This window comes from Maylandia zebra, linkage group LG5 (assembly GCF_041146795.1).
Source record: "Maylandia zebra isolate NMK-2024a linkage group LG5, Mzebra_GT3a, whole genome shotgun sequence".
Classification (NCBI taxonomy): domain Eukaryota; kingdom Metazoa; phylum Chordata; class Actinopteri; order Cichliformes; family Cichlidae; genus Maylandia; species Maylandia zebra.
The window spans coordinates 1812501-1825602 of NC_135171.1; the positions used below are offsets into that span (position 1 = coordinate 1812501).

Consider the following 13102-nt stretch of genomic DNA (forward strand, 5'->3'; position numbering starts at 1 on the left):
ATTTATTAGAAACCTTTTGTTGATGCCATTCCCACTCAGAAAGATTCAAACAGTCTGGGATGCTATGTATTTGTCTATTTATACAGGATGAATCAAATATAAAAATAAGACCTATGCATTTTAAATATAAAGGAATAAAAATAAAAATAAGAAACAGAATTTTTTCTGTTCAGGACAAAATGATGTATTTAAGGATGTACTTATATGTAAATGTATAAAAAAGAAACGAAGAGGAAACATCATCATTTGGCAAACATGAAGGTGAAATAATTATTCCGGAGCAACAGCAATTTCTCCCTTACTGTGTGATCTTTATATGGATTTGAGTCTGTAGGGGGCAGTGTGTAGCAGTATGTCTGGTCCATGGCAAGAGGAACTCTTGTGGGTACGCTGGGAAATGCTTTTTGACAGTTTGTTGCCATGTAGAGGGCGGGCTGCCATGTTTTGCCGTTGTCCAGTGTCCTCTCTATGACCAAGGCACTGGGACGAGGACCCTGCAGAGAAAAAACCCCAGCAAAATAAAGCAAAGTAGCATACACTCTACAAAAAGTCTCTGAGTCAAATCACATGGATGCATAGAACATTCATTAAGCTAGAAAGGACAGACTGTGTCATACCTTGAAGTTGAGCACCAGATTGTCAAGCTGGAACAGGTTGTTAAGGTTGAGCTGAAGGGTAACTGGACTCGTCTCTGCAGGAACAGAGAGCAGAGCAGTAATGTAGCGTATGTGTAAGCTCAATAACAAAGATCTGTAATCAGTCGTCTCCCTGCTTTCCTGAGTTTTGTTTGCTTTCCTGTTCTTTACATCACTACCGCTTTCCCACACTGTCAGTCCCAATACTGTCATCATTACTCTCGTCCAATCATCTTCCTGCCCACCTTCTTTCACCTCTTTTTGTCCTTTTATGCTCAATCATCCAGGTAAGGGAGTTCCAAAAAAGTTGATTCTGTTCATCTGGACGTAGCGTTTTCAGGTCGAGTAACGTTTTGTAACTCATCCAGGTGACTTCTTCAGTCTGAGCTGACTGCAGGTTTCCCACCCTTATAAACAGTACATTTGCATAATGACAGAAACTAGCACCAGTGAGTGACAATGGGCTGTGAGATCAGTTTCATTATCATTAACATGCCGTACCATTCATACAGCCCTTAGCTCAGGAGGTAGAGCAAGCCACCTACTCAATTGGAAGTTTGGGTTCGATCCCAGTCTGCTCCAGTCTGCATGCCAAATATCCTTGGGCAAGATTTTAACCCTCCGATGCATCCATCAGAGCATGTAAATGTTAGACAGATACTTACCCAGAAAGAGCATAAAAAACAACGTGAATGAGGCAAGTTGTGTAAAGCGCTTTGAGTGTTTAGATGAAGTAGAGAAACGCCATATAATAACCAGTCCAATAACCATGAGTCCCATTCACAGAGAGTTGGGGAATGGCTGCAATCACAGCATGTAAGATGGTGACAGATGTACCGTTAGGCCACTCCTCCATTCAGAGATGGTCTTTCCCTTTTCACGCAAATGGCCTCCTTGACTCCGCCCTCAAACCAGCGTTCCTCCCTGTCCAGGATGTTACATCCTCATCCTTGAAAGAGTGTCCACTGGCCTGTAGGTGTAAATAGACTGCAGAGTCCTGGCCTGACGAGGTGGCTCTGCTGTGTTCTGCCATCCTCTTCGCCAGAGGTTGTTTGGTTTCCCCCATGTATAAATCCTGGCAATCCTCCTGCACTTAACAGCGTACACTATATTACTGGATGATAGGGTGTGGCTAAATATTGGTGGATCTTATGTGATTGGATATCCAGGGGGAGAGGTGGAGACGGGTGGGCACTTGACAGGGTATGAACTGGAATGCCCCGAAGTGTTTTGGGTCCTGTATAGGGATCATGGGCCCTGCCAGTCAATAGCAACTGCAATAGGCTTCATAGGGGACATAGTTTTCAATTCAAATATAATGCACTTTAACTCTATAGCACCAAGATGACCCCCTATGAGCAAACACATGGTAACAGTGTTTTAACAGAAAGAAACTGTTAAAAAGGAGTTAACAACCAGCGATGACCCACTGAGGTTAAACAGAAGGAGGTAGGACAAAAAACACACTGTAGAAGAACACACTGTTATCTAATGATTAACTGCAAAGCGGTCTAAAAACACACAGTAAGTGAACTGGTCACTGCTTCCAAAGAATACAGGCCTGAAAGCTGTGGGGTCTGTCTCCCATTCGATTCATAAATAACCTGGTAACCACGAGTAAGTCTGCAGTCTGAGAGCAAAGTGCTCTGGTGGAGCCTGATTAAAGCCTACCAGGAGTAACCCTTTTCTGAACGGCTTCTGTCTATAGATGCATTAAGGAGCAGCTTGGTGTACTTGGTATCTTGCCCAAGTTTATTTGGCACGCAGACTGGAGCAGCCAGGGATGGAACCACCAACCCTCCGATTAGTAGATGAGCAGTTAGTAGAGTATCTCCTGAGCAACAGCCAACTACAGCCACCTGATGTTCAAGTGTTTCAATCACTTCGACGGCCACAAGGTGCACGTTGGTCATGGAAGTGGCAATCAAGATGCAATCAAGCCCTTAGTAATGGAGATCACTCTACAAACATTTGTGAATTAATGGGTTGCGTTCAGGAGCTCAGTGAATTCCAGCATGATACCGGGATGTATGCTACTTGTAGAACAAGTCCACACCTGAAATTTCCTTTCCACACTCAACTGTTTGTGGTTGAGTTTGTGTCAAAGTTTCTCTTATATTACCACTCAGTGTAGACCATGTAAAATCACAGAGTGGGGTGAGTGAATCATGAGGAGTATAGTGCACAGAGGTTGCCAAATTGCTGCAGAGTCAATTGCTACAGACCCCCAAACTTCACGTAGCCTTCACATTAGCTCAAGAGAGCATAGAGAGTGGAGTGGTTTCCATGGCTGAGCAGTTGCATCCAAGCCTGACATCACTGAGCACCATAGAAAGTGTCGGATGCAGTGGTGTCAAGCACGCCACCAGTGGAAGTGTTCTCTGGAGTGACAAATCACGCTTCTGCGTCTGGCAATGCTCCCAACTTTGAGGGAACACTTCGGGGATGGCCGGTTCCTTTGCCATCATGACTGCTCATAAAGACACGAGCGAGCTAGGTTGGTGCAGAGGATCTTCACTGGCCTATTTATTAAGAATGGGCCAACACTCAAGTTCACACGCATGTGAAGGCAGATTAGTACTTTTGTCAGTATAGTGTATTAGTTGTATTATGCATGAGTCCTTCTTTATGATTGCTTGCTTTCACCCCCCACCTTTCTTAGACTGCCACCATCTGTCTGGCCCTGAGGTGGACACAACATCCTGGACACTGTGGGCCAGCTGACTGTTTGGGTTCCTGGAGTCACACGGACAACATTTCATCTTCCTCTGAAAGAATAAAAACACAAAGACATAAATAAACCTTTTGTTTTCCCACAAGAGATTCAGTGTAATGTGTGATGTAAGGACAGTGTGCCACTGAGCTGACCCTGAACTCGAGACCAGGGACTGGCCTCTGAATTCTCTGCTGTGCCACATGAGCTGGGTCACTGAGCAGGTACCAGTGAATTTCTAATAGTTCTAGCACTGAACCTTTGCCCGAGTAAAAGCTTGGTAAACACAGTTTATTCACTATATTGAAGTAAATCCTCAGTCATCTGTAGAACCAGCCATATATCCAAAGAATGCTGGACTTTGTAAAAAACAAACAAAATCCAGTTGCATTGGTTTGCAAACTGTACATGTTATTTAATATTGAGTATTGGGATTTTTTACAGTGCTGACATGTGCAGTTTATGAAAAACTGTGAATGTACTGTTTATAGCTGAACATTTTCTCACTGACAGCTCGCACCACTGATTTCAGCAGTCAGTATTTATTAACACAGGAGGGATGGTGTCCCTTTACAGAAACTCTCTGAATCTTTTCTTTAGAGGCCGCTTGGCTGCTGCTTGGCAAATGAAGGTTCAACTCCCTCTAAAGATTTTATATAGACGCGAGGTCTGGAGATTGGCTATGGGACCGTGGGATCAGGGGGCGGTGCCAGGGGAGACTGGCTGACACAGCTGGCAGTCAGCACTCTAATGCTGCCTTCTCGATTTAAGCAGCACGCTGGGAGGACAGAGGGAGGAGAGCGAACAGCGTGCAGTGCAAGCAGTCAGGAGAAGGCTGGAGAGCACCGTGCTAATAAACATTCACTAATCTGCAACGCTGAGTGTACTGGGTCCTTATATTATGAACTACCTCCAGATCAACGCCAGTAAAACCAAGGAACTGGTGGTAGACTTCCGCAGGCACAAGCATTCTCCACTGCAACCACTGAACATCCAAGGTATGGACATTGAGGCTGTGGACAGCTACAGGTACCTTGGTGTTCATCTGAACAATAGACTGGACTCATAACTCAGACGCCCTCTACAGGAAAGGGCAGAGCAGGCTGTACCTGCTGCGGAGACTCAGGTCGTTTGGAGTGGAGGGCCCACTCCTGAAGACCTTCTATGACTCTGTTGTGGCTTCTGCTATCTTTTATGGTGTGGTCTGCTGGGGCGGCAGCATCTCTGCTGGGGACAGGAAGAGACTGAACAGGGTGATCCGAAGGGCCAGCTCTGTTCTAGGATGCCCTCTGGACCCAGTGGAGGTGGTGAGTGACAGGAGAACGGCGGCTAAGCTGTCATCCCTGATGGACAACATCTCCCACCCCATGCAGCAGACTGTGACAGCACTGAGCAGCTCCTTCAGTGGGAGACTGCGGCACCCACGGTGTGGGACGGAGAGATTTCGCAGGTCTTTCCTCCCCACTGCTGTCAGACTCCATAATAAAGACTTTAACTGATCAAGCACACACATCCACACATGTGCAATAATACTAAGTGCAATAATCCTTTCTGTCATCGTTGTATTTTTACTCAGTTGTATATAGTATTTGTATTTGTATTCTATTTTTATCTTATTGTATATTTATTTTATTTTATTCTACTGTATATAGTATTTTATTTTATTCTATTCTGTACAGCTGTGTACTGTATTTATTCTTATTGTATTCTAATTTTTGCCTCATAACTTTTGCACTGTCCACTTCCTGCTGTGACAAAACAAATTTCCCACGTGTGGGACTAATAAAGGTTATCTTATCTTATCTTATTACAATAACTATAATGTTCTTCTTCCTTAGCCACTTGTTAGTGTCCTTGGTCAGATGTTTTGGGTCATTGTCACTGGAGAACTCATCCACGACCTCATCTCCAGTGACATTGTTCTCTACCATTAGCATAAAAACAGCCCCAACACATGTTTCCACCTCTATGCTTGACTGTGGACATAATGGGTTTTTCTTAGCACATCTTGAGTTTGGTTTCATCTGACTACAGCATCATTTAGATGTTCACTGGCAAACTTAAGATGGACATATGGGAGCAGGAATGTCAGTGTTAATACTTCATGCACATATCATTTATTTGCAGGAAACTGTCTTGGAGAAGTAGACAGTATGTCTAAGATGGGTTGGGAAGTGTCTTTCCTCCTTATCCAGCAAATTTAAAGATGCTGCTGCCCCTATTCATAGAAATATTCCCTTAATTCACATTAAAACAGCCTGGGACTCTGCTGGCAGCTTTACAATTGTCTGGGGGCACGTTTATGAGGCAAAGATGGCTCTTGTAAATATGTATAAATAAATATGTCTTTGAACATTGGTCTGTTCTAATCTTTTCAGTTCCCTCTTCATGTGTTTCCATGCTTTTCATATGTGTTTAAATTATCCTGATGTTGCTTCTTCTCGCTTTTTTTCTTATTTAGGATGTTATTTGGAACAAGAAGCCTCCTGTGCCGCTGAGCCTTACAGAGGCCCAGGGTTACCTAATCTCTTGTATTTTGGGGCAACAAATATGAGGAGCCTGAATTATTGAGTTGGATATGAAGAGTTCCCTCTTTGATGGCTGGTTATGGAAGCGACTTCGGCTCATACGCTGTCTTTGAATGCCACACTGTGCTCACCTCTTCACTCTTCCACCTTGTCTTACACTCCTGTCCACCCTCTGCCGGGCTTTTCACAAACCATAGTTTTTCTCATCCTTCATTAGATTACACCTGGTCTACGGGGCTAAATTTGGGGACTTGCATGTTTATTCTGGATTTGCTTCTTTTAGTGAACAGAGTTTTGCTTACTTCGAGCACCTTCAGCTTCGACACTTTTTCTGCAGCTCTTTTTCATTAGATACAACATTTGACACCTCCAGCAGTAAAGTGGCATTCCTGGCTAGATCGGACTTGTTTCCTCTGATGATGCCGAAGGCTTTCATCGTCATGTGTGCGTCTTTGTGTGAACGCTGAAGTACAAGGATACATTTAAATGGATGAACAGAGGACCACGCCTAAGACAGTTATTAGCTCCCTGAGGCTAATCCAACGTTGCCCATACTGTGATCTATGAAGATAAAGTAACATCAACACATCCTAAGTCTCTATGTTTATTTGTATATATTTTCTCATCTTTGTGTTTGTAGTGCCAGTGTCCTGTGCTGCCTTATCCCCACGCTCTGTGTTGTCTTTTCTTTTTCTTACTTTGTGTCTTTCACTTGGTTTTACTTCCTGTTTTTGTGTTTTTGGATCAGTTGCTATTGTCTTTCCCTCCCATCACTGGTTGCACATGAATCTCATTTGTCCTCCTGTCTGTGACCTCTTCTATCAGTCAGCAGTTCTGGTTTGCACTGGTTTAGTTTGTGTACATGTCTGTTCCCTGCCAGAGACACTTTGAGTTTCCACTTTTGTTCTGTCAATCCGATAATGTCACATATGACATTGTTGAATTGAAGCGGCTGCTTCTTCTGTGCGATCTTTGTTTTCTCTAAATCAAAAACTAAAGCTGAATTTTTGGATATTTTACCTGAAACGCTCTTAAACTGGAGAACCCTTTAGCTGCAGAGATATGCCTGGAAGTTCTCACTTGTTTGTTAAAGGGTGATATAAGTTTCCAAACTTTCCATTTGCTCACAGAGATAAAACAGGAAAGCACGCTCTTACCTGTTGGTACGGGGTACAGAAGACCTCTGAGCCAGTGAGGCCACAGGTAGATGAAGCCTGAAGTTGGTGAGCCCTGCCATGGAGCAAGTCATCTGTGGGTGGGTAGCATGCCCCCCATGAGCAGTCATTTTGGGCGTGTGACAGTATGGCTGAGGCTGTCAGGAGGAGGGCAGAATGTGTACAGGTATGAATACAACACACCTAACTCTAAGCTTTCTGAGGCTCTCAAAAACTTCTTCCTTTATTATTAACTGCTGTTCAAAATACATCTAAAAGACAGAGTAACCTACAATAAAACTGTTAAATGAGTGTCATGCTGCTTTTGAAGCAGTAACAGAGATGTTGGTCTGCAGCTGTCGTACTGTCTATTTTCAGGCCAAAGGTAATTCTAAGGGACGAAACAACCCAAAGCTGTGTGCTGGTCAGATGAAACCACGTACATGAAGCACATTGATGTTTGATTAAGGTTTACTTAGAATAGGTAAAATTATAAATGCATCTCCACATTAACCTGGTTATTCTTAAAGATGTACTGCAGCTCTACACGGTAGTTATAGGCTGTGTTTGTATCTTCTCACAGGATTTCATGACAGATACCAACATGTCTAACATCACATATTTCAGAGACAGACTGTCATGCAGCAGCGTGAACATCTCCATCGAACCGTTCACTGCTGCAGCTTACTTCCATCTCTTTAGCTAGTAAATAAAAAAGCTGCAGGCTATCTATTTCAGGGTGTTTAGGAATGCTAACATGTGGCGTGAAAAACTCAAACTAACATCACAAACTCAATAAATATAATAGCAATAAAGCAGCAGTGAAAATGGGAAATCTCACCAGCCAGTAGTAAAAGTATTCTCATGTTGTGTTCCTCCTGTTAAAACGTCCAGAAGAAATAGGAGCAGCTGTCGGCAAACAAATACAGAAGGCTGCTGTGCTGGGAGTTCAGCTGTGCTGTGGAAAGGTGTGCACTGCTTCGTGTTGCTGCCTTAAAAACCATTTCTCACCTGGATAGTGTGACACAGCGTGTGTCAGAGTCACGCCCTGCACCACCACTCCCTCCACTCATGAATCAGCACACACACTCACAGAGCCAGACACACACTCAATGAAAGTAGTCATTACTCATTTTCATTTAATTTGTACACTATTATTAATAATAATAATTCATATTTATTAATTATCAAGTAATAAATAAAACTGACTTCAGGTGAAAGCTAAAAGTAGCAAATGCATTCTTTGTTTGTAAAGTTTGTGCAGCTACTGGAGCTGAAAGGATGAAACATTAAAACCAATCATTGTTCAGACTCCATTACCTGCATTTCAGTTTTCCAACAGTTTGGTTTTTAATTAAGTTGCTGGTGGTGGTCAGAGGGCACGGTGGCGCCAGTGTCCGGCAGCCTCGCCTCTGTCAGTGCGCCCCAGGGCGCCTGTGGCTACAATGTAGCTGCCATCACCAGTGTGTGGATGGGTGTGTGAATGGGTGGATGTAGTGTGAAGCGCTTTGGGTCAGTCCTAAGGGACTGAGTAAAGCGCTATACAAATGCAGGCCATTTAATTTAATATCTACAAGTTAATTCAGCTGCCTCTGCTACTTTGTGTTTAGTTCTCATTTCTGGGTGTAAACATGTAGGCTTAAGTGAAGGGCGATGATGACTAAAGTACCAGGACAGGGTATGGACATGGCAGCTTGCAGTCATTCGGTCAGTTCTCCTCTGTGTAGCCTGACAGCTTGTGCAGTAGGGTTACCATCCTAAGCAGCGTTTGCATGGCTGTGTGTTAACTGCTGTCCTCTGAATCATCACTGTGTAGAAAGAAACAATAGCCTGAGGCCAGGTGAACATACACTGTGTGCTTTTCTTCATAGCCTCAGACACACTGACTAATGCTAACTGCAGGGTGTGTTTTCTGAGAAATCACAAACGCACACTTCTGACAAGCGTCGTCATGCCTGGACAGTTGCTATGGTTCTTTTGTTGGTAACCAGAAGGTTTTATATCGACATCAATCCCAGCCTTAGTTACAGCAAGATGTTTCAACAAGTCCTCCAATCCAGACAACAATGTCAGTCTGGAGCGGAGGACTGCCCTCCAGACCCATAAGGGCATTTCCAAAACGAGCTACATGTGGCAAGAAGCAGTGTAACCGACACTGTGATGTAAACTGCACAACACTTTTGTGATGTTTAAGCTGTTCTTGTGGTGGCATCTAACACATTTAGTTCCCGTACACTTCAGTGTAAAAAGACGGTGTGCCGACCTTTGATTAACAATACTGTAATAAAACGTATTTACATTAAACAGGTAACACTGATACCACAGGTGTCCAGAGGCTCAGAACTGTCAAAATAATGGCGCACTCCTAAACACCAGTAAGATAAGTGCTTCCTTAATATGTTATTTATAACTGCATATACACATTTTTATTCTTAAATAATAGATTCATATATAACATGTTATTTGTATTTAGAAAAGCATTTAGATGTTAGTAGAGGTTTTATAAATACTTATTTCATATTTTAATTGAAAATAAGTATTTATAAAACTTATTTTATAAATACTTATAAAAGGTAAGGGCGGAGGAGTGAGGTAAGGGCGGCAGGGCGGAGTAAGGTAAGCGAGAGTGACGAGAAAGGTAAGCGACCCATGTTGTAGGTGACATCAGACGCCGGAGATTTGGCGGAAAAAAAGCGAATGGTAGCATAGAGTTTAACAAAGGTTTTCCAAGCTTCAGTATTACCAAATATACTAATCAATTGTCATATAACTAACAACAACAGTTTAGACGCTCTCCAAGATTACATCGACCGCTGTTTTCAAGATTTAGTCATGAAGAAGGCCCAGAGTACATCCTCCCCGACCAAAATTGAGACGCCGTCATCGAAGAGATGTCGCCCGGCAGACTCCCCCGGTACAACATCGCCTGCCGGCAAAGACATCGCAGACATCCTGGAGTCAATCGACAAGCGATTGTCCAGTTTCGATGCGAGGCTGTCCCTGGTGGAGATTTTACACCGGGAATTTAAATCTCTGAGAGAATCCCTGGAATTCAGCCAGCAGCAGGTGGAAACGCTTGCCGCTGAAAATGCCACGCTACGGGAGTCGGTCAAATCTCTCACCGATAACGTGACCCAGCTAAACATTGAAAATAAAAAAATAAGAGTCCGTTATCGATCTACAAGCCCGTAGCATGAGAGATAATCTTGTGTTTTCTGGTATTCCAGAAACTGCCGGAGAGGACGCAGAGGCAACGGTGAAAAGCTTCATCAAAATCCACCTGAAGCTGCCGGAGGACACCGTAAAGAACATCGACTTCGATAGAGTACATCGCTTGGGGGGCGTGAGGTCGCGGACCAGGAGACCACGGCCTATTGTGGCCAAATTCGGTCAATTCAAACAGAAGGAACAGGTGAAGAGTCGCGGCAGAGAGCTGAAAGGAACGGACTTCAGCATGAACGACCAGTTCCCCAAAGAGATCCTGGAACGACGCAAGGTCCTGTTCCCAGTTTGACGTAGCTTCATCCAGAAAGGCTCCCGTGCTGTCATCGCCGTGGACCGGCTCTACGTGGACGGACAGCCGGCACCACACCGTGGTTATATTGACTGCACTCCAGATTAGAGATGGCACGATACCACTTTTTTATGTCCGATACCGATATCATAAATTTGGATATCTGCCGATACCGATATGAATCCGATATAGTGTTTTTTAATCAACAAAACTGTTTTTTAAATATCTTGCTGCATTTTGTATAAGTTCATACTCAAGTTTAAAACAACAACTACACTAAAGCTATTCTGTTATACCTGTATGCAAAAAAAAATATTTCATAGTTCAGCAATACTGATCAATCTAATAAACTTAAACCTACACCATCCTCCCTATTCTGGTATTTTAAAGAATACTTAGCATAAATATTAAGCAACCTAACTAATAGGGTTCCAACTCCCAGCAACAACAAAAATAAATAAATAAAAAATAGGGAACCACCCCTCACGCTCCACCTCATGATGCTTAATCGACGTAATCAACCTTAATTTGATGCAGTGTGAAAAAAATGCACAGAAATCAATTATTTTTCAAGAAATATTAAATAGATTCAACATCTTTCTTCAACAAAATTGCAGACTGCACAGATGGTACCTTCCCAAAGGAAAAAGTACTATAGCTTACTAGGGTATATATATTAGACGTAATAGTTACTATATACAGTAATTGACTTCTATTCATTTTACATCAAATTAAAACTTTGGGTGTAAGATTCAGATAAATATTAAATAATTAAAAGCTCGACATTTTAAATGAGAATAAGAAAGAAAAGTATGTCTTTGTGCCCCCTTTTCCCTGTTCATGCCCTATCGGCCCCCCTGGCTAAACTTTGCTAGATCCGCCCCTGCACAGTTACCAGCGTCAGCTACGTAGAAAAAGATCCTGGAGTAGAAAGTAATATTAAATAAATTCTAACAACAGCTGATCAAGCTTAAACGTGCTGCTGTTGTTCAGCCGCTGGTTTCCTCTGTCTGGTGCAAAGTGGGCCAAAAGCAAACTAGAGACACGGACTCGCGACAGAAAAGCCGATCAGCTGATCGTTAAGCAGTTTCATGATTGAAGTAGCAGCCGGAGAGCGAGAGGCAGTCGCTCCATATATCGCTCGTTAAGCTTAACGCAGGAATGCTTTACAAACATTCAGAGATGGACTTACACACTTGCTTTACTTCTCTCGGGATAACTTTGTCGGAGATGAAATGCCGGGTTGCTAGCGAAGCTCCACATGCTATCCAGACCACCGACAGGTCCCGCATGCCACAGCCGCTCTATCACGTGATGCATACTGCTCCGACGTGCTAACGTTCTGAGGCGAGTTACGGCCTGTTGCAAGTTTTGTGAGGTGCTTTCGTGATATTTAATGGATCGGATTACATTTTTTATTTTTCTCCGATATCCGATCCAGTAATTTAGGTCAGTATCGGACCGATACCGATACGTAATATCGGATCGGTCCATCTCTACTCCAGATAAGAACCCGCTACACTATTTTCTTATTCATTCACACTCTCTCCTTTAACATGGGTTTAACCTAGTAATATCAATATGATGTCATAGCAGATATAACACCGTCACCCTCCGTCATTGCTTTAATTGGAATGTTTCCGTTTCGTTTCTTTTTTGTTGTTGTTGCTCACAGTTCATGTGGTTTCTTTCTTTCTCTTGTCTTTCACTGCTGTGATCACCTACTTCCCCACTCACCTACAAACAACACCCTCTATTTCTCCATATTTTCACACCACGATCACGCAAACACATCAGCTCAACGGCAGCACATTCACAACAGCCTCACAGCACGCACAGACTTGCAGGACACATAAGCAAGCCACGCTTGTTCATATTAGTGAATATTCACACACATAGTCAGACTTATGGAGTCTCTCACCACACTTCTTTTTCTCTTTCTATTTACAAACAAGGGATGTTTCTACATTCTCTCCACCTGTCTAAACGAAACACCCAGCGTACATCATTAGACATACACATTATGGGCATGCTGAGGTTTGTCACATGGAATGTAAATGGAGCTGGCACCAGAGGAAAGAGGTTAAAGATATTTAACCAGCTTAAAAAGCTACAGGCAGATATTGTTTTATTACAAGAAACTCACAGACCTGTCACAGGTTTAAACGAACTTAAAACACCTGAGTTTCCTAACGTGTTTGCAGCCTGTTATAATTCTAGACAACGGGGAGTAGCAATTTTAATACATAAAAATGTTAATTTTACAGTACTCGATACAGTTATAGATCCAGAGGGTAGATTTCTAATTATTAAACTATCAATATTGAACAAAAAACTATGTATTGTTAGTATATATGGTCCAAATGTTGATGAACCCTCATTCTTCCACGGATTTTTTAGTGCACTCTCTGAACACCTTGATTGCGCACTCATTCTTGGAGGCGACCTCAACCTTGGACTAAATGAAGACATGGATAGGCTCAACACAACAGGAACTCAGCGTAATTGGCAGTCCACAAATATGATCAAACAGTATATGAGCGACTTTGGTCTTTGCG

General features: G+C 42.9%; 1 protein-coding gene across 2 annotated transcripts in view; it reads right to left on the reverse strand.

Moving 5' to 3' along the window:
• The window catches only part of lamb3 (laminin subunit beta 3), an 18898-nt gene extending 10870 nt beyond the window's left edge, over positions 1 to 8028 (reverse strand). For both annotated transcript variants that reach the window (XM_076883638.1, XM_004571422.2), the window contains exons 1-5: positions 7872 to 8028; positions 7034 to 7188; positions 3289 to 3403; positions 618 to 691; positions 303 to 494 (exon numbers count right to left, since the gene is read on the reverse strand). In XM_076883638.1, the coding sequence (XP_076739753.1) occupies positions 303 to 494; positions 618 to 691; positions 3289 to 3403; positions 7034 to 7188; positions 7872 to 7896 (561 nt within the window). In that variant the 5' untranslated portion in view covers positions 7897 to 8028. The remainder of the gene's footprint in view (positions 1 to 302; positions 495 to 617; positions 692 to 3288; positions 3404 to 7033; positions 7189 to 7871) is intronic.
• Positions 8029 to 13102: the final 5074 nt, after the last annotated feature.